Source organism: Tachypleus tridentatus, chromosome 10, assembly GCF_004210375.1.
Source record: "Tachypleus tridentatus isolate NWPU-2018 chromosome 10, ASM421037v1, whole genome shotgun sequence".
Lineage (NCBI taxonomy): Eukaryota > Metazoa > Arthropoda > Merostomata > Xiphosura > Limulidae > Tachypleus > Tachypleus tridentatus.
Genome location: NC_134834.1, coordinates 36,618,568 through 36,641,404, shown reverse-complemented (window position 1 = coordinate 36,641,404; position 22,837 = coordinate 36,618,568). Strand labels below are relative to the sequence as shown.

The following is a 22,837-nucleotide window of genomic DNA, read 5'->3' as shown; positions in this document are numbered from 1 at the left end:
GTTTGTTGATCCGACCACTTCACCCTTTCACTGTTAGGTATTCTAATGGTAGTTTAATTAGTTAAGGTGTGTTTGTTGATCCGACCACTTCACCCTTTCACTGTTAGGTATTCTAATGGTAGTTTAATTAGTTAAGGTGTGTTTGTTGATCCGACCACTTCACCCTTTCACTGTTAGTTATTCTAATGGTAGTTTAATTAGTTAAGGTGTGTTTGTTGTTCCGACCACTTCACCCTTTCACTGTTAGGAATTCTAATGGTAGTTTAATTAGTTAAGGTGTGTTTGTTGATCCGACCACTTCACCCTTTCACTGTTAGGTATTCTAATGGTAGTTTAATTAGTTAAGGTGTGTTTGTTGATCCGACCACTTCACCCTTTCACTGTTAGGTATTCTAATGGTAGTTTAGTTATTTAAGGTGTGTTTGTTGATCCGACCACTTCACCCTTTCACTGTTAGGCATTCTAATGGTAGTTTAATTAGGTAAGGTGTGTTTGTTTATCCGACCACTTCACCCTTTCACTGTTAGGCATTCTAATGGTAGTTTAATTAGTTAAGGTGTGTTTGTTGATCCGACCACTTCACCCTTTCACTGTTAGGCATTCTAATGGTAGTTTAATTAGTTAAGGTGTGTTTGTTGATCCGACCACTTCACCCTTTCACTGTTAGGAATTCTAATGGTAGTTTAATTTGTTGAGGTGTGTTTGTTGATCCGACCACTTCACCCTTTTACTGTTAGGAATTCTAATGGTAGTTTAATTAGTTAAGGTGTGTTTGTTGATCCGACCACTTCACCCTTTCACTGTTAGGAATTCTAATGGTAGTTTAGTTAGTTAAGGTGTGTTTGTTGATCCGACCACTTCACCCTTACACTGTTAGGTATTCTAATGGTAGTTTAATTAGTTAAGGTGTGTTTGTTGTACCGACCACTTCACCCTTTCACTGTTAGGAATTCTAATGGTAGTTTATTTAGTTAAGGTGTGTTTGTTTATCCGACCACTTCACCCTTTCACTGTTAGCTATTCTAATGGTAGTTTAATTAGTTAAGGTGTGTTTGTTGATCCGACCACTTCACCCTTTCACTGTTATGAATTCTAATGGTAGTTTTATCAGTTAAGGTGTGTTTGTTGATCCGACCACTTCACCCTTTCACTGTTAGGCATTCTAATGGTAGTTTAATCAGTTAAGGTGTGTTTGTTGATCCGACCACTTCACCCTTTCACTGTTAGGCATTCTAATGGTAGTTTAATTAGTTAAGGTGTGTTTGTTGATCCGACCACTTCACCCTTTCACTGTTAGGTATTCTAATGGTAGTTTAATTAGTTAAGGTGTGTTTGTTGATCCGACCACTTCACCCTTTCACCGTTAGGAATTCTAATGGTAGTTTAATTAGTTAAGGTGTGTTTGTTGATCCGACCACTTCACCCTTTCACCGTTAGGAATTCTAATGGTAGTTTAATTAGTTAAGGTGTGTTTGTTGATCCGACCACTTCACCCTTTCACTGTTAGGAATTGTAATGGTAGTTTAATTAGTTAAGGTGTGTTTGTTGATCCGACCACTTCACCCTTTCACTGTTAGGAATTCTAATGGTAGTTTAATTAGTTAAGGTGTGTTTGTTGATCCGACCACTTCACCCTTTCACTGTTAGGAATTCTAATGGTAGTTTAGTTAGTTAAGGTGTGTTTGTTGATCCGACCACTTCACCCTTTCACTGTTAGCTATTCTAATGGTAGTTTAATTAGTTAAGGTGTGTTTGTTGATCCGACCACTTCACCCTTTCACTGTTAGGAATTCTAATGGTAGTTTAATTAGTTAAGGTGTGTTTGTTGATCCGACCACTTCACCCTTTCACTGTTAAGTATTCTAATGGTAGTTTAGTTAGTTAAGGTGTGTTTGTTGATCCGACCACTTCACCCTTTCACTGTTAGGAATTGTAATGGTAGTTTAATTAGTTAAGATGTGTTTGTTGATCCGACCACTTCACCCTTTCACTGTTAAGTATTCTAATGGTAGTTTAGTTAGTTAAGGTGTGTTTGTTGATCCGACCACTTCACCCTTTCACTGTTAGGTATTTTAATGGTAGTTTAATTAGTTAAGGTGTGTTTGTTGATCCGACCACTTCACCCTTTCACTGTTAGACATTCTAATGGTAGTTTAATTAGTTAAGGTGTGTTTGTTGATCCGACCACTTCACCCTTTTACTGTTTGGCATTCGAATGGTAGTTTAATTAGTTAAGGTGTGTTTGTTGATCCGACCACTTCACCCTTTCACTGTTAGGTATTCTAATGGTAGTTTAATTAGTTAAGGTGTGTTTGTTGATCCGACCACTTCACCCTTTCACTGTTAGGTATTCTAATGGTAGTTTAATTAGTTAAGGTGTGTTTGTTGATCCGACCACTTCACCCTTTCACTGTTAGGTATTCTAATGGTAGTTTAATTAGTTAAGGTGTGTTTGTTGATCCGACCACTTCACCCTTTCACTGTTAGGAATTCTAATGGTAGTTTCATTAGTTAAGGTGTGTTTGTTGATCCGACCACTTCACCCTTTCACTGTTAGGTATTCTAATCGTAGTTTAATTAGTTAAGGTGTGTTTGTTGATCCGACCACTTCACCCTTTCACTGTTAGGTATTCTAATGGTAGTTTAGTTATTTAAGGTGTGTTTGTTGATCCGACCACTTCACCCTTTCACTGTTAGGCATTCTAATGGTAGTTTAATTAGTTAAGGTGTGTTTGTTTATCCGACCACTTCACCCTTTCACTGTTAGGCATTCTAATGGTAGTTTAATTAGTTAAGGTGTGTTTGTTTATCCGACTACTTCACCCTTTCACTGTTAGGCATTCTAATGGTAGTTTAATTAGTTAAGGTGTGTTTGTTGATCCGACCACTTCACCCTTTCACTGTTAGGAATTCTAATGGTAGTTTAATTAGTTAAGGTGTGTTTGTTGATCCGACCACTTCACCCTTTTACTGTTAGGAATTCTAATGGTAGTTTAATTAGTTAAGGTGTGTTTGTTGATCCGACCACTTCACCCTTTCACTGTTAGAAATTGTAATGGTAGTTTAGTTAGTTAAGGTGTGTTTGTTGATCCGACCACTTCACCCTTACACTGTTAGGTATTCTAATGGTAGTTTAATTAGTTAAGGTGTGTTTGTTGATACCGACCACTTCACCCTTTCACTGTTAGGAATTCTAATGGTAGTTTACTTAGTTAAGGTGTGTTTGTTTATCCGACCACTTCACCCTTTCACTGTTAGCTATTCTAATGGTAGTTTAATTAGTTAAGGTGTGTTTGTTGATCCGACCACTTCACCCTTTCACTGTTAGGTATTCTAATGGTAGTTTAATTAGTTAAGGTGTGTTTGTTGATCCGACCACTTCACCCTTTCACTGTTAGGAATTCTAATGGTAGTTTAATTAGTTAAGGTGTGTTTGTTGATCCGACCACTTCACCCTTTCACTGTTAGGTATTCTAATCGTAGTTTAATTAGTTAAGGTGTGTTTGTTGATCCGACCACTTCACCCTTTCACTGTTAGGTATTCTAATGGTAGTTTAGTTATTTAAGGTGTGTTTGTTGATCCGACCACTTCACTCTTTCACTGTTAGGCATTCTAATGGTAGTTTAATTAGTTAAGGTGTGTTTGTTTATCCGACTACTTCACCCTTTCACTGTTAGGCATTCTTATGGTAGTTTAATTAGTTAAGGTGTGTTTGTTGATCCGACCACTTCACCCTTTCACTGTTAGGAATTCTAATGGTAGTTTACTTAGTTAAGGTGTGTTTGTTGATCCGACCACTTCACCCTTTTACTGTTAGGAATTCTAATGGTAGTTTAATTGGTTAAGGTGTGTTTGTTGATCCGACCACTTCACCCTTTCACTGTTAGGTATTCTAATGGTAGTTTAATTAGTTAAGGTGTGTTTGTTGATCCGACCACTTCACCCTTTCACTGTTAGGTATTCTAATGGTAGTTTAAGTAGTTAAGGTGTGTTTGTTGATCCGATCACTTCACCCTTTCACTCTTATGAATTCTACCGGTAGTTTAATTAGTTAAGGTGTGTTTGTTGATCCGACCACTTCACCCTTTCACTGTTAAGTATTCTAATGGTATATTAGTTTGTTAAGGTGTGTTTGTTGATCCGACCACTTCACCCTTTCATTGTTAGGAATTGTAATGGTAGTTTAGTTAGTTAAGGTGTGTTTGTTGATCCGACCATTTCACCCTTTTAGTGTTAGGCATTCGAATGGTAGTTTAATTAGTTAAGGTGTGTTTGTTGATCCGACCACTTCACCCTTTCACTGTTAGGCATTTTAATGGTAGTTTAATTAGTTAAGGTGTGTTTGTTGATCCGACCACTTCACCCTTTCACTGTTAGGTATTCTAATGGAAGTTTAATTAGTTAAGGTGTGTTTGTTGTTCCGACCACTTCACCCTTTCACTGTTAGGAATTCTAATGGTAGTTTAATTAGTTAAGGTGTGTTTGTTGATCCGACCACTTCACCCTTTCACTGTTAGGTATTCTAATCGTAGTTTAATTAGTTAAGGTGTGTTTGTTGATCCGACCACTTCACCCTTTCACTGTTAGGTATTCTAATGGTAGTTTAATTAGTTAAGGTGTGTTTGTTTATCCGATTACTTCACCCTTTCACTGTTAGGCATTCTAATGGTAGTTTAATTACTTAAGGTGTGTTTGTTGATCCGACCACTTCACCCTTTCACTGTTAGGAATTCTAATGGTCGTTTAGTTAAGGTGTGTTTGTTTATCCGACCACTTCACCCTTTCACTGTTAGTCTAATGGTGTGTTTGTTTGATCCGACCACTTCACCCTTTCACTGTTAGCTATTCTAATGGTAGTTTAATTAGTTAAGGTGTGTTTGTTGATCCGACCACTTCACCCTTTCACTGTTAGGTATTCTAATTGTAGTTTAATCAGTTAAGATGTGTTTGTTGATCCGACCACTTCACCCTCTCACTGTTAGGTATTCTAATGGTAGTTTAATCAGTTAAGGTGTGTTTGTTGATCCGACCACTTCACCCTTTCACTGTTAGGCATTCTAATGGTAGTTTAATTAGTTAAGGTGTGTTTGTTGATCCGACCACTTCACCCTTTCACTGTTAGGTATTCTAATGGTAGTTTAATTAGTTAAGGTGTGTTTGTTGATCCGACCACTTCACCCTTTCACCGTTAGGAATTCTAATGGTAGTTTAATTAGTTAAGGTGTGTTTGTTGATCCGACCACTTCACCCTTTCACTGTTAGGCATTCTAATGGTAGTTTAATCAGTTAAGGTGTGTTTGTTGATCCGACCACTTCACCCTTTCACCGTTAGGAATTCTAATGGTAGTTTAATTAGTTAAGGTGTGTTTGTTGATCCGACCACTTCACCCTTTCACCGTTAGGAATTCTAATGGTAGTTTAATTAGTTAAGGTGTGTTTGTTGATCCGACCACTTCACCCTTTCACTGTTAGGCATTCTAATGGTAGTTTAATTAGTTAAGGTGTGTTTGTTGATCCGACCACTTCATCCTTTTACTGTTAAGTGTTTAAAATATTTGTTTTGTTATTCTGAACTATGTGAACTTTTTTCTTGTTTTATAAGTATGTAAGCACATGAACTTTTGTTCTTATTTCATTTTTATAAACTAGCATTGAAGTAAAAATGCCAATTTCAATTTTTTGTTGAATATTGAAAAGACGCGTTAGTGGAGTTAACTAACATTTTTATAGTAATAAAATAAAACAGCCACAATTTACAATTGTAATTTATTATATTTAAGCATTTTGTACGAATTAGTTAAAAACATTCTTTAAAAACAGATTTAATTGTGATTTTAATAATTTTAGTCAGCATATAATAGAGTTTATTTGCTAAGACGTTTAGAGAGGCTACTGCTATTGGGCTGAATATTATGATATTGAAACAACTGATATAAAAAAAGAGGCTTATTACTGATTTTTTTTAATTAAATATTATTCGCGAAGTTTTATTTCATTTGTGTAATTTTTCAGAGTTAATATTTGCCCTTTCTTAAATAACATGAATTATAAATATGTATTTAGCTACATATGCTGTGTCTTGAAGTGATTCTACGCGTCTTAAAGTGTAATAACTTTAAAATAAGTAAAGATCATCCGATAAAATGCATGTTATATGCATCTCCAGGTCTTATATCACCTTCATATGACTCTCTTGATGTCCGTGTATTTTTTGCAGGCGACTTCGCCATTTGTTAAATAAATTGGCAAGCTCGCGTCCTAGAATTGAACCAAATCTTTACCTCATACGATCCTTGATTTAAGAATAAGTAGCCAGAGGTACAACCCATAAGGTGCGGGGTAAACAGCTCAACTCAATGTAGCAGGATCTGAAGAGCGCGAAATAACACTGTAGGATCGGGGAGGGGATCGTCTTGCTATAAGATGCACATGTCGAGAATTTCATCAGTTTCCATCTGCGGGAAGAAAACGTGTTCCTGCATGTCCAGATGCGTTTTACAAAATTATAATTTAGATAACGTATGCTGCAGTTACACTAGCGAGTCTTTATAGTAAGTCTATATTGTGTTTTAAGATATGGTACAGCGGTATGTCTTCGGACTTACAACTCTATAAACCGAGTTTCGATACCCGTAATGGGCAGAGCACAGATAGTCCATTGTGTAGCTTTGTACTTTCATACAAACAATAAAACAAGATTTTTAAAAACTATTTGTAAGTGCCCCTTAAATCTTGTCAATTGGTTTATTGACACGGTGTTTCAGTGTCTGTTGCTACGTGTTTCATAATGTAGTTCTCTTTTGACACTGATAGATGCCTATTTTACTAGACAGACATTACTGAATCTACTCTGTGTCTTTTTTATTAGACATCAAGGCCGGATTAAGGATTTTATTGGTCCTAGGCGTTTCAACGTATAGAGACCCCTCGAGACAGATTCTTTATGTGCAATATCTTTATAGTGATAGCTTGAAGTTCCCTAATTAGTGTGAAGTCCTGATTTTCAGCCCGGTAAGCCCATGCTTTAAACTGGGGTTGAATCTGTTCTAGGTGTCTGGTTTACTAGACAGGCATTACTGAATGTGTTATAAGCGTCTGTTTTACTAGACAGGCATTATTAACTAGAAGTGCACGTTTTATAGGAAGACAATACCGAACCTGTTCTCGGTGTCTGACAAACATTATTAAATCTGGTCTATTCTTATGTGTAATCAAGCATCTCGCATCAATCTCTGATTTTGTTTTCTGATTGGTACGTATGTAATTAAACGTAACATTCAATATTCTTTAGAATTTTTTTACTGGCAATTGTATTCACCCATTATTTATCATAGAGGCATCTTTGACAACAAAAACTTTCTAATCTTACGTTGTCACATGTTTTAGGTATCTGTTACTATAAAAATTTCTTAATCTCATGTTAACTTTTCACATTTATTTAGGTATTTGGACGTGAACAGTATCTCATCTATCCCAGATGGCGTCAACGCTCTGATTGAACTAACACGATTGTCAGTATATCTTCCAGTTTTCTTTTAAAATTTACTCTCAGTATTGTATATAAATCAGCCGATTGTTTTTATTGTTAAATAATACTATGAAATGTTCTTTATTCTAAAAGTATTTTGTTTATCTTATTCCCAATTGATTCGAGAAAAAATATTTGTTTTAATAAGCCATCAGATTTAATAGTATTGTGACCAACTCAATCACCTGTGTTTATTATGATATGATACTCCAATGTAGTCAAGACATGTTTGGTATGACACCTTAATGTAGTAGTGACTTATTTAGTATTATACTATAGTGTAGCGATGACGTAATTAGTATGATATTCATTTGTAGTAGTGATGTGTTTTAATATGACTTATGTTGCAATATCGTATTTAGTATGATACTATAATGTAGCAATAACGTGTTTATTATGGTACTGTTGTGTAATAATGTCTTGTTTATTACGTTACCCAAGTGTAATAATGGCGTATTTAGTATGATACTCACGTAGAAATTACGTATTTAGCATATACTCTAATGTAACCAAGACGTGTTTAATAGGATACTCTTATGTAGCAATGGCATATTTAATGTGATGCTTGAATGTAAAAATGACATGTTTAGTATGATAGACTTGCGCAGTAATGACTTGTTTAGTATGATACTCTTATCTAGTAATGGTGTGTTTAGTATGAAACTAATGTATTTTTAACGTGTTTATTTAATAACTAACACAACCCTACGAATTTTGGTCTTAATAACACATTTTCCATACTTCAACAATGCAGATTTCGGAAATAATATTCATTTTATTTGTATCACGTAAGGATTTTTCTATAAATCGGAAAGAAAGAAAGCTCGGGTTAAATTATTATTTATTTTACCACAATAAAAAATGTAACATTTTGTTTGGGTTCTAGAACGATCGATAAGACTCTCACGTTGCGAATGGTTGAGAGAAATCTTAAACCAATGGTTGTCAAAATTTTAAGCATAACAAAATGAAACCTGATTTCACAGAAAATGATTCACTTGTGTAAAAGTATATATGACATTCTGTGAAAAATGTGTACGTGATGGAGTGAAATGGATATAATTTTTTGATTCAGCGCACAGGAATTACCGTAAGATATGTAAAAATTTAAAACCATTGAAACCATAGCAGGCCTGTGTAATCTAGTGTAGTAAATAACTATATAAAGCAGACCTAGTATATATCAAGCATATAACTAACTCTAATTGAACAAATATAGTTTATCAAAGTTTTAGCTAATTCAGTAAGTGATCTGAATTAACCCTTTACAGGTTATTTAATCAAACTCATTCATTAGTTTTCACTCAAACAGTATTAACATTGTAAAATATAACAAGCACAGTATAACTATATTATATTTATTTTTGTGTTTATTAATACGTTTCTGCACTAACAAGTAGGAGATGCATGAGTATTTTTTTATTTTTATAGAACTTACAATGTATTACTATTTGCAGTGACACTTGTGGGTCTTTAAAAAACAACGTGTATTTTATTACGTGTTAAGATGTGTAAAGCCCTGCCAGTGGTACAACAGTATGTCCTCGAACTTACAACTCTAGAAACCGGGTCCTGTTAATATCGTAATTTGAGCTTTCTAATTACTTTTTTAATGTTCTTCAATATCTTTTTTCTACAAATAATTCGGTATTTTATTAATAAATGCAAAAGCTGGTGTAGTAGTTTTGGCCAACCAGTCCGACAATTCAGTTGCTTTTAGTTATTATAATTGCTTTGTTGTCTGTTTTCAGAGACCTGAGTAATAACCAGATCTCCATTATTCCGAATGATGTCTTCAGTAACTTAACGAAATTATCAACTTTGTAAGTACTGAAAACGTGTTAACTGGATATAAATAAATAAATAGTTATAATACTGTTATAGTTAAGTTATTTGTCAATAGGCGATTAAATCGGCACTATCACAAACTAATGAACTTAATGCAAAACAAGCTTTGGAGTAAAATTAAGTAATTAATTGTCGTTGTCGGCCCTAGCTGTCAATAGATGGGGTACCTGCAACGTGTTTGTGTGCTATGACTTCAGGCACAATCCGTGATGACTTCAAGATGGCAAATAGAATCGGCACCATAGTATTATTCGATAGTACACATACGAAGTTTCATTATATTATAAACCATGAAAATACTTTAATAAAACTAAATTTACAGTTTTATTAAGTGTAAAATAACTGTTTTAGAAAACAAGTAATTTACTGTTTTATTAGAATAGACACATATAACATTTTCTTATGTAAGACAAGGCCCTTGTGGTTAGGGGCGCTCGACACGCAATATGAGAGTCTTGGGTTTGAATACTTGTCCCACCAAATGTGCTTGCCCTTTCAGCCGTGAAACAGTTATAATGTTACACTCAAACCTACTATTCGTTGGTAATAGAGTAGCTTAAGAGTTGACGGTGGGTAGTGATGACTATCTGTCTTCCATCTAGTCCAGTGGTTCTTAACCTGGGTTCAGTCGAACCCTATTGGTTCGGTGAGTCAGTTTCAGGAGTTCGGCTTGGGTCAAAACTTGTGTGTGCCCGTTCCGTTCACCCCACTCGTATGATTTGTGACGTCATGCTCCACTTGGCCATCATTGGCTGCGGCTGATCACGTCACATCACTTGGCCTTATCGCTTGACTCCTATCATGTTCTGTTATACACGTGAATCCATATTGTACGTATTCGTCTGACCATTTTCTGTTTTTGTTCGACATAGTACGAAGGGAGTCAGCGTTCTCAATGCATGATTTGCAATGCCAAGTTGAGCAATTCTAGTCTAGCACTGGCAAAACTAAGAGAACACTCCCTAAAGCTGCATAGAGATAGGAAATACAAGAACACGACGCTTGCTGAATTCAAGGTAAAGAGAGCCAGGTTCGATGAAAAGGCTACTTTGCCTGTTCTTGGCTTTGTACCCATCAACAAACCGATCCTTACAGCATTGTACGAATTTGCGTACTTGATCACAAAGCAGGGCAAACCACAAACCATTGGTGAAGCACTCGTAAAACCAGCTGCGTTGAAGATGGCGAATATCATGCTGGGAAAAGCTGCTGAAAATAAGTTATCCCAAATTCCTCTATCAAATGACACCATTAGCAGCAGAATAGATGACATGAGCGATGACATCTTGGCTCAAGTAGTTGCATATTTTATTTAAAGCCCAGCAAAATTCAGCCTTCAACTCGACGAGACCACCAACATTTCCAATCTAAGCCAGCTTGTTGTATTCGTGCGCTATGTGAAGAACGATGAGATAAAAGATTTTTTATTTTGTAAGCCTCTTACAACAACAACTAAGGCAGCCAACGTGAATAAACTTGTGGATGACTTCTTCAGAGACAACGATCTTTTGTGGGATATGATTTCTGCAGTTTGTTTGGACGGAGCTCCAGTCATGCTGGGACGAAACTCTGGTTTTGGTGCGTTGGTGAAAGCCGATGCACCACACATCATTGTAACGCACTGTGTTCTGCACAGGCATGCGTTGGCAACAAAAACCTTGCATTCAAAACTGTCAGAAGTATTAAAAATTCTAGTGGAATGTGTGAACTGTGCCCTGAAGCACCTCATCTTCAAAGAGCTGTGTAATGAAATGGGCTCTGAATTCGAGGTACTTCTGTACCCTTTTAACGTTCGGTGGTTATCCCGGGGAAAGGTGCTGAATCGTGTTTTTGCCATACGTGTGTAATTAGCCCTGTTGTTGCGAGAGCACCAACAATGTCATGCAGATTGCTTCGAAAAATCTGAGTTCGTTCTCATTTTGGCGTACATGGCCGATATCTTCAATGATCTCAATCAACATCATCGAAGCAGAAGAAAACCTGAAGGCTTTTCAGAAAAAGCTACCGTTATGGAAAAGACGAACAGAGAATGATAACTTCGCAAACTTTCCCCTGCTGGACGCCAGTGTAAGTAAGATCAAAGATGTGTCTGAAAACGGAAACATTTCTGTACCCGGGAAACTGAAGCAAGCAATTGCCATGCACTTAGATGAGCTCGCAAAGTCTCTCGACGGATACTTCCCCACCAGAGAGTCATATCCAGCATGGATGAGACAGCCGTTCACGTTTAGTGTTGCGACAGCAGATGTCAATGATGAATACCTCGACGAAATCATTGAACTTAAGCAGTCAGGTTCAACAGTAACTTTTCAGAACAATAACGCTCTCAACGTTTTGGTGTCATCAAATCGTAGCGTACCCTCTTATTGCTAAGACAGCCCTTGAGATACTCATACCGTTTGTTACAACGTGTCTTTGCGAGCAATCCTTTTCGAGGATGGTAAGCATAAAAACGAAGAAAAGGAACAGCCTTTGTTGCGAAAATGATATGAGAGTGGCACGTGCCAAGGTGAAGCCGCGCATTTCTAAACTTATCTCTGAAAGGCAACAACAAAAGTCACATTGATTTGCAGTAAATATTCGTTATGTTTTTGTTTTTTGTGTGAAATTCATGTTTTGTTCTTTGAACACAGTGATATTGCGTGTAACTGATGGATGGTTCATTTTGTGCACTAATAAAATATCTACTTATGTTTTGAATTTGAAAAAAAAATCATTTTATTTTTCCAATTACGAAGGGTTCAGTGAATGCAAGTACGAAACTTCCGGGGCTCAGTACCTCCAACATGGTTAAGAACGACTGATCTAGTCTTACACTGCTAAATTAGGGACGGCTAGCCCTCATGTAGCTTTGCGCGAAATTCAAGCTAAACCAAATGTAAAACAATCGAATTTCCTACTCTTTCATTACATATATATATTTTCTGATTATTTGCACGTGTTTCTCATTTCTACCTTTTTTTATTTACAGGATTCTAAGCTACAACAAACTACAGTGTATACAGAAGGACAGCTTTAAAGGATTAAAATCCCTACGCGTCCTGTTAGTATTGGAATTTCAAACAGTCTATTATCTTTGCCTTACAGATATTCTAATTTATAACCTGATTTTTTAACTTTGTGATCTTAATTACTATAGTTCTTATTTCTCTAAGTTATGGAACAATTACTACAATGTGGGTGTAAAGAAGTGTTTTCTTTGTTCTTGTTTACGTGGCATACGAGGTCTGTTAAAAAATACGCGGACTGACGTCATAAAACAAAATGTACTTTATTTAGAAGTTACAGGTCTGGGACCCCTTCAAAGTACTCTCCTCCCCAACGCACACACATATCCCAACGGTATTTCCACTTGTTAAAACAGTCCTGGTACGCTTCTTTTGTAATGTCCTCCATTTCTTTCGTCGCATTTGCCTTAATCTCGGGAATCGTCTCAAATCTTCTTCCTTTCAAGGGTCTTTTGAGTTTGGGAAACAAGAAAAAATCGCAAGGTCAGGTGAGTAGGGGGATGGGGAAGAACAGTGATCGAGTGTTTGGCCAAAAACTCACGAGTTCTGAGGCACAAATTTTCGCAGCAACGCAGTGCATCTTCAATTTTTCGGTCAAAATCTCGTAACAAGATATCCCACACTCTTCAGCAAGCTCCCTGACAGTCAGACGTCGATTTGCCCTCACCAGGGTGTTGATTTTGTCGACGTGTGGGTCGTCAGTTGACGTGGAAGGACGTCCAGGACGCTCATCATCTTCAATGGACTGTCGACCATCCTTAAAACGTTCATGCCACTTGAAACATGCCGTACGCTTCATACTAACATCACCGTAAGCCGTGTTAAGCATAGCAAAAGTTTCAGTCGCAGATTTTCCAAGTTTAACACAAAATTTCACAGCAAGTCGTTGCTCCTTCAGGTCATTCATTCTGAAATCCGCCAAACGAAAAAGTCGCACTTCACTTAAAACCGCGTAGCTAATACACAAATGAAGATATCTACAATCGGGAAATGGCGTCGTAATCAGCTGATCTGTGCGAACCTAGCGACACCAAGCGGATTCCCCTGGAACCAACTGGAGCCGCGCAATTCAAACAGTCCGCGTATTTTTTGAACAGCCCTCGTATAAACGTTTGTAATTGGTTTGGTATTTTGTATCTAATGTTTATTTTAATACTTACTCTGTTAAAGCTACAATGTCTTCCTCGATTACTACGCACGCATTTAAAGATAAATCAGTTAGACTTAATGATTTATAGTGTAATGATGAACAATATGCTCTCTTATAGTATTTAACTAATTGTCCAAACACACTTACTGGTCACTCAGTTATAAACCATCAGTTTGACGATTTAGAATTTTTACAGTGGACGACACGATATTGAAATAAATAATATTTTTTCATATGTATTATGATTATTAGTTTTAATATGAATAAAACAGTGAGAATAACATCTAAGTTTCGTGAAACTAACGCAGCAATTAAAACCTCCATTTAGAGAAGTGAAGACAGTGTATTTTGAAAATATCTTATACAGGTATGTGTAAATATTTCAATATCGTGTAAACGAGAATGAGTTTTCTTGAATACATTTTATTCGTTTTATTCTTTTGTAAATTTATCTTATAGTTCCCTTCACGGAAATGATGTATCAATGATACCAGAGGGCGCTTTTCGAGATCTGATCTCTATTACCCACATGTAAGTTAACAACAGAGTGTTTGTGGTACAAATGAAAGTTTTCTGTTACTTATAAGTAGAAAAATAGCTAAAAACAATGTTTATTTACCTGCCTCCCCATTAATGCTTTAGCAGCTAGTTCTTTGGCACTACTATTTCTCAATTTAGCTTTAGTAAAAGATGTTGAATAATGCTATCACATTTATCTATATTTGTGGGTGGGTGTGATCTCCTTGAGAAAATATTGTTTCCAAATGTAGAAGACAATGGAACATTTGTTCATTTAAGATGCAGTCGAGGTTGACAGCTGTTAGTTCACACCAGTTTTTTGTCTTTTATTTTCTTTTTTCGTTTTGCCAGTGGGATTTTTAGTAGCTTTTAACTTGAATAAAAAAAACAACATTGGTTTTACATTTTTAAAAGCAACAAGTTCAGTGTGTCCCAAGTGTTCAAAGTAAATGTCAAAAACATTGTACGTTGTAAATGTTACACGATGAAATTATGTTAAATATTGTTCGGTTTGTTTTTGTTATTAAGCACAAAACTACGCAAACTATACTCTGGCCACTGCGTGTATCGAAACGTGATTTTAAGCATTATCAGTTTTCGAACTCACAGCTGAACTGTCGAGGGGCTATGTTGAAAATTAAGTGCTGGTGAGTCACCAGAATTAGTTATTGATTCAGTTCAACCAATAATGTTTTTTTTTTTTATATATATATATAACAGGACTTATAGAAACCATGATTAGTTACACACCGAGCAAGCCGAAGAACCATGATGCATAAATTTACAATTTTCATTTTCTTAACACCTCGATTCACAAAATGAGTCATTATAGAATAGTTTGGCTTTTTTGGATCAGACAAAAAGAAGACGTTTGGCACAATTTTCGAGGTCTAGGTCATAACTATAAGATCCAACACGGAGAAGTTAACTTGTAAATATAAAGTAAAACTATGTAGCAGTGAAACATGCATGAATTGTTCTGCCTGTGATTGGTGAGTGTGATATTTTAAGTATAGTGATTGAACTAAACCATGGGTCCAGATCGGACGAGGAAATAGCTTATTCGAAGATATCCCTATCAACCTGACATATCAATTTAATTGGAGATTCTCCAATTTATTACTTCATTGACAACGAAGCATTAAAAAAAAGGGGGCACAATATTATTGTTACCTTCAAAAATGGGGATTTGAATCATATTTAAGAAATCACTAGTTTCAATATTTTGTGAAGATAACGGCACAATAAAGACCAAAGATACAGTATAAAAGTTGAAGCAGATATACTATGCATCACTAAGATGATTTCCCTAGCGATGTTCATAGTATAGATGCTATCTTTGCATTGAGGATAAATATAATAAGAATGGTATAATGCCCACTATGGTACTACCATAGTATATATAATATGTACAGATTTCTCCATCTCGTATTTTTCATTATTGTTTAGTTTTTCGTTTTAGAACTTGTGCCAAACTTTATTCATCGAGATCTAGCGAAATAACTAAAAGGTGCTAGACTAGCTCGTGTAGTAGTTAATCACATTTTCACCATTTTATCTTCTTTTCAGTTAAAATTATGAGTGTATCGCAACATTGATAATAACATAAATGCATCATCTAACTATTATGGACGTAGCTTGTATGATCAATCAGGGTTGATTCATGCATCTAAGTAGTTAGCAGTAGGTTTATAGTAATTAGAATTACGTTTATTGGCCCGGCATGGCCAGGTGATTAAGGCACTCGACTCGTAATTCGAAGGTCGTGGGTTCGAATCCCCGTCACACAAAACGTGCTCGCCCTTTCAGCCGTGGGGGCGTTATAAAGTGATGGTTAATCTCACCATTCGTTGGTAAAAGTGTAGCCCAAGAGTTGATGGTGATTGGTGATGATAATTTGCCTTCTCTCTAGTCTTACACTGCTAAATTAGATACAGCTAGCGCAGATAGCCTTCGTGTAGCTTTGCGCGAAATTCAAAACAAATCAATTACGTTGATCGTATTACATTTTTGTAACAAATCTGCAAGATCTGCACTGTGAACGTTTGAAAGTAAAACCTCCTTTTCGGTATTAGGTACAATTATATGAAAATAATATTAAGTTTCGTTGTGTCACGTTTACTTGTTATTTCGTTTTAACTTGGCAAATCAAATCTCATAATGAAATTAAGGAAGAAATTTAGTTGATTTAGTAACATGGGTCACTGTTCAGTGAGTCTCACAGTCCCGTTTCTCACTTTATTCATTGTTTAAGTAGACACATGTAACATATACTTTATATATCAGAACCACTGGTATGGGTGTTAACACTTTTATTGATAAGCAGAGACCAACGTTTCAACTTTCCAAGGTTAACAAAGAGGTGTTAACCTGAAGATGACCTAGGAAGGTCGAAACGTTGTTCTCTACTTATCAGTAAAAGTGCTAATACCTATACCAGCCGTTCTGAGATACATTTTTATTTCAAGTGGGTTTCTCGTGATCAAGAACGCATACTTTTGTTAACATATTTTACAAAGTTCATATAACCATTAAACATCCTTCTCCCTTGTCCATCCTACTAGTGCTCTAGGGGCCAACCCACTGTACTGCGACTGCACTCTCAAGTGGCTGTCTGATTGGATTAAACGTGACTACATTGAACCGGGAATAGCGCGCTGTGCAGAACCTCGACTGATGAAGAACAAACTGGTGCTCACAGCCCCATCTAGCCATTTTCTTTGTACCGGTAAGAGCATTGTTAATTCAGTCAAGCGCAACAATAACAGTTCCCTTCCGTATTTACTGGAAGCAATTTGACGTCTTTCATAATAATACATATTTTTAACTTTATTTTAAGTATTAATTATGTGAAATTACAATATTGGTTTTATTTGTTACTAAATAGTATTCAATTGTGTTAGTAATGTAAAATGTAAAATTCGATGCATAAATACACTACTTATAAAAAAAAAAAAAACACAAACACGTTCGATATTCACGAATCTTGTTCAATATAAATATCACGGGTAAGCAATACCAAGCAAGTCGTCCCCGCTGGTACAGCGGTAAGTCTAGATTTACAACGCTAAAATCAGGGGTTCGATTCCCTTCGGTGGTCTTAGCAGATTAGCCCAATGAGGTTTTGCTATACGAAAACACACACACACCAAGTAAGTAGTAAAAATTCAGTTACAAATAGGAAAAAGCAGAATCAGCAAAAATTCCAGTATTTGGTTACACAAATATCAAAATATAATTTAAGATGAACAAACCTTGCAAAATGTGTTTTTATATCTAGCAGGGCCTCCTCTATTGTTTATCACTTCTCTGCATCTCTCTCATACTGCTTATGACGCTTAGAATGATTGGCTTGGTTAGTACAATTCACACCTGGCAGGTATGAGCTCCTGGACAGTCGTATGAGCAGGTCGTCTATCCCTAACTGTTCTCCTTAGCAAGTCCTACACATGCTCAATCGAATTTAGGTCCGAAGACTTAGCAGTCCAGTATCTCTATTTTTTCATCCTGACAAAAAATTGCTGTGTGATCCTGGCTGTGTAGTATAGACGTTATCCTGCTAACACATTACCTCATGTTAGATAGCACAAGCAGAAGGCAAGGTTAGCAGGATCTTATTCACCTAATATTTTGTTGTCTGTATGCAGATGGCAACCCAAAAGGCATCATGATGAACAGCATTACAGGCTGAATATCGAGTTCCTTCACATCTTCGGATCATCACACGTTGAGCACTTGAAGATACTTGCAACCTACTCTCATATGTAAACAGTACAGGATCCATTGCTGAAGAGTCCGTATTTATGTGGGTAACACAACCAAGACTCTTCTTTGCCTTGAGGTCAGCACAGGGGGACTTTATCTAGTATCCTGGACCTGAGCCCAGCCTCATGGTACCTGTTCCTGATCATTGAGCACAGTACATGCACTCCAGTAGCTTGCTGAGGTTCATTCCTGATTCCCTTAGAACTGCTAAAATCCACAAATATCGGTCGTCTGTTGCATCTGTAGCCTTTTACTAAATTTCACAAATATTAGTCGTCTATTTCACTTGTAGCTTTTTTTGTGACTATGATTGGCCTTCGGGTGTATTCTCTTGCAGCTTGGTGTTTGCGCCACAATCTACTGACCACTGGTTGTGATATCCCATGACCTTTACTTCCTTAGTCTAGGTAAGGCCCTCATGTAGCAATGTGGTGAACCAGCAAACTCCAGTTTCAGCTTTAATTGGTTTCTAGCAGCTTTCAAATTATTTGCAAAAATCACTACTACCAAAGATTCACAAACCTACTATTATTGTTTTGTTTGTTGTTGTTTTTTATTCCGTGCAAAGCTACACGAGGGCTATTTGCGCTGGCCGTCCCTAATTTTGTAGTGTAAGACTAAAGAGAAGGCAGCTAGTCATTACCACCAACTTGTGGGCTACTCTTTTACCAACGAATAGTAGGATTGACTGTTATATTATAACGTTCCCACTGCTGAAAGGGTGAGCATGTTTGGTGTGACAGGGGTTCAAACCCGCGACCCTCAGATTACGAGTCAAGTGCCTTAACCACCTGGCCATGCCGGGGCCCTAGTAGTATATCAACACCAAACATCTTTTCTAATCAGTCAAAACTAGTCTTTTGGATTGCAGAATTTTTATTACATAAAATTACATAAAGAATCATTGGTGCATAAACTTGCAAACCCTAGGTAGGATTAGTGTAATCATCTACAATAAGCAAGCTGAATTTGAAGAGAAAAAAAAACAGATAAAATTGAAAAATATACAAATTTTAAAAAACTTTACGAATCCGTTAATTTTGTGAGTAGTACAGTATCAGTAGTAGTTTTCACGGTATGTTTTTTCTTACATTTTTATTTAATGCGAAAAAACAGCACCAGGAGTAGTATTTTCACCACAATATTCTATTGGTCTACCAAATAAACTTTATACAATATGATATTTTTTGTATTCTTGCAGGGGTGCAGATCCTGGGGGGATGGGGGATACATCACCCCTTCATTTTAAGTGCGGGGGTATGGTGCATACAATCATCCCCCTCTACAGTTTGGTCTGTTGAATTTTTTATTGTATCACAGGCCTACAAACTGTGTGTTTGCTTTTGTGATTCTCGTGTTCTTACCAATCGAATTACATAATTACGCCTAGATGTAGACTTTTTCAGTAGCCGAAATCTACATCTTTAATATTGGCGTGCTTCTAAGCTTTTTGATCTAAGCGATAGTTCGAAGTATCAGTCAGTAGACCGAAGTATACATGCAAGGCTTGCAAACACTATCACAGAATCTACCTACATCTTGTACGTAGTGTAAGATTAAGTAAAATTTTCATCACAACAGATTGAACAGAGTATAAAATTCGAAAATATTACTCCCAAGCGTAAACTCATGTGATCTAGATCTGGCAGGCCATTTATAGCTTGTAGCTGCATCGATCTTACGTGTATATTGTGCGGTTTACCTATGCCATTTGGTCTTATGCATGTCTAGTCGGTTTTATTGTCGAACGCCTTACTCTCCTTAGCTGCCGAAGTCGATGACCGTAGTGTACGTTTAGTGTACAGTTAACGATAGGTTCTGGCCGCTCGGATCCAAACGCGCCCTACATCATCCTCCACCGCTCCTTCTAATCTGAGCCTCGATTTTACAACAGGGCTCATTAGACCTGTGTTTGTGGTCCTCATTAATCCATGAAATTTCAGGTTATCACCGCCCACTAATAAAGTGTTGGTGCTTTATGGTAAAAGAACAATATATTCTCTTATCATAGATAGTAAAAATATTGTATTTTCTTGTATAATTAGACCCCTCGGTGTGGATTCCTGTACGTGGTGAGGGGACCTCCCAGGGAAGGTTCTGTTCTGTAAGGATACCTTCTCTGGGATCTAAACATCTATTCACGAGTTTGCCGTGCGTGTCGACCCGTGAAGGGGAGGAGAGGATCCTGATGGTTGAGGGGTCCAACCCTAACACACCACTTTGGCCTTGAATTCCTGTAGACGGGCGGCCCACCCAAAGGGTGGCCCCCCTTGGGTCATTTGGCTGGCCCACTTGGGCTAGAGTCAACCAAGTACCAGTATTGGAAGTTCTCAACGGGTGTTGTGGACATTGTGCCTGATGCTGGTGTTTGGGTATAGTGCTCACAAAACCCTGGCGTTGCTGCATTGTCCTTGCGTGACATTGTAGTGCGTCCCCTCGTAGGGCTCCATGGTGGGTGGGGTCAGTGGGTACCGAAATGTTTTTTTCCTATGGATCCTCCTTCAAAAAATTTAAATAAATTAGTGAGAAAACAGTCAATAGGTAAGCGACCACGTCTTGAATACTCAGAACAGCAATCTTCAACATCTGTAACACACGTACCTCATTTTCTTATATTACATTGTCTTTTAGAAAACCTTTAGGGCAATTGCCCCTTTTTTATTCAGAAGGGACTAGAGGGTATTGCTGGCTCTCGAAAGTCAGTAAAGAGGCTTCGATCTGGAGACATATTAGTTAAAACATCCACAACCCACCACAGTAAACTCCTCTTGAATTCAACAGCAATTGGGGATATACCTATTGAGGTTGCCCCTCATGCTACCTTGAATTCATCACGAGGAGTTATTGTGGAGAGGGATTTGAAGAACGTCCCCGAGTCAGAGATTCTCGCTGGTCTCTCCACTCAAGGAGTTTCTGCAGTAAGGCGCATCTCCACTCGCAAAGATGGAGTTACACTGCCAACAAATACCCTCGTTTTGACATTTACATCATCACGTGCATCTACCACCATCAAGGCAGGTTATCTAATTTGCAGGGTACGGAAATACATTCCGAACCCTCTCCGATGTTTCCAATGTCAGATATTTGGCCACAAAAGACATCATATCGTGGTTCCCTGACATATGCTCATTGTGGTGGCAAGAACCACGATGCCTATGAGTGTGACATGGGCCCACATTGCGTCAACTGCAATGTTTCTCACCCTTCCTACTTTCGTTCTTGCCCAAAATGGTTGGAGGAAAAAGAGGTGCAGCGTTTGAAAACGACTCATAACATAGTTATCCTGAGGCTCGGAAATTGCTGCCCGTCACTCCATCTCGGACATATGTTGCTACACTTCATTCCACAACTACAGTGGGAGTGCAGACAGATCTGTGTCTCCAAGAGAATCGTTTTCAAAACAAATAAAAGCTTTTGACTTCCATGGTTAAAAGGTTGATGAATCGACTTCTACACCCATCTATGTTCCTCCCAGACATTCCAACAAGCCTCAACATCCACATCCTTCAGTTTCAAATACAGGCATTTCTTCTGATACATCTTTTTCTCCCACCCCAAGAGGCAAAACAATCATTCGTTCGCGTCCTCAGTCACTGGAATCCCCTTCCAATAACAAAGACCTGCCCAATCGACCCAGGGCAGGATCCATGGAGGTTGCTAGACCTTCTCCGACTAAGGACAGTAAGGAAAAAAGACGTGGTCGTAAACAGAAGGGTTCTCCAGCCACTTCATCTGCCCGTCATTAAAAATGGCCACCTTGATACAATGGAACTGTCGAGGTTTACGTTTAATTTGGATGATATCAAAACACTGATTGCTTCCTACCATCCTGTATGTCTTTCCTTACAAGAAACATTTCTAAAACCTGCTGATACAGTTCACCATTCGGCAGTATTCTTTGTACAGAAATGACAGGCTGTGTGATGGACGAGTACATGGAGGGGTGGCACTATTGGTTGATCAGCATGTACCCACCCTGTCTTTGTCACTCGACACACCCTTGGAGGCCGTAGCCATCCGTGTTTCCTTGGGTCATACCATCACTGTTTGTTCTCTCTACCTGTCCCCTAGTGAGTCATATGATCAATCAGACCTTGATGCTCTCATTGAACAGTTGCCGTCTCCCTTTCTACTCCTGGGGGACTTTAATGGACATCATCCCCTCTGGGGAAGTGCTGTTATTGATGGGAGCGTATGCTCTCTGATCACAATCTTTCTCTTTTCAATAATGGTTCTTCCACTTATTTTGCCGGGTATCTAGCACTTCTGCTTGTTCCTCCACCTTCTTGGCCATCAAGACTCGGGCAGAACGTTCACCTCTTTCATTTCGAACTGACTGTCTCTTTGACTATAATTGTCCCTTTACACTGGTGGAACTGAAAATGGCCCTTCATCGGTCTGGCAGTATATCTGTTGGACCTGATGATATACACTATGATGTTCTGCACCATCTATCTCCTGCTTCTCTTGATGTCCTTCTAATTGTCTTTAACTGGATCTGGCAGGAGAATGTTTTTCCTGATGCCTGGCGCCAGGCTATTAGTTTACCTTTCTCTAAGCCAGGGAAAGATCCCAAGATTCCTTCAAACTACCATCCAATTGCTTTGACAAGCTGTATCTGTAATACCTTAGAAAGGATGGTTAATGCTCGTCTTGTTTGGTTCCTCGAATCGTGCTCTTATTCGATCAAAACTCGACTATGGTTCAATGGTCTATGGCTCTGCCAGACCCTCGGCCTTAAAGATGCTGGACCCCATTCATTACCAAGGACTTCGACTCTGCACTGGGGCTTTCCGTACCTCTCCAGTTCAAAGCTTATACGTTGAATCTCATGAACCTTCTCTGCACCTTCACCGTTTGCAACTATCTTTACAATATTCTTCGAAACTTCGTTCCTTAACAAAGCATCCTACCTGGGGATGTGTTTTCCTTTCTCGGTGGGCCGTACTTTTTGAGACCAGACGATCTGCCATTGCTCCGTTTTTGGCCTTCGCATCCGGGCGCAATTGGATGAATTG

General features: G+C 37.8%; 1 protein-coding gene across 8 annotated transcripts in view; it reads left to right on the top strand.

Moving 5' to 3' along the window:
• LOC143229062 (protein slit-like) overlaps positions 1-22,837 on the top strand; it is a 561,294-nt gene that overhangs the window by 509,424 nt on the left and 29,033 nt on the right. For all 8 annotated transcript variants that reach the window (XM_076460805.1, XM_076460803.1, XM_076460801.1 and 5 more), the window contains 5 exons: positions 7,444-7,512; positions 9,281-9,352; positions 12,349-12,420; positions 13,995-14,066; positions 16,619-16,782. In XM_076460805.1, coding sequence (XP_076316920.1) covers positions 7,444-7,512; positions 9,281-9,352; positions 12,349-12,420; positions 13,995-14,066; positions 16,619-16,782 — 449 coding nt within the window. The remainder of the gene's footprint in view (positions 1-7,443; positions 7,513-9,280; positions 9,353-12,348; positions 12,421-13,994; positions 14,067-16,618; positions 16,783-22,837) is intronic.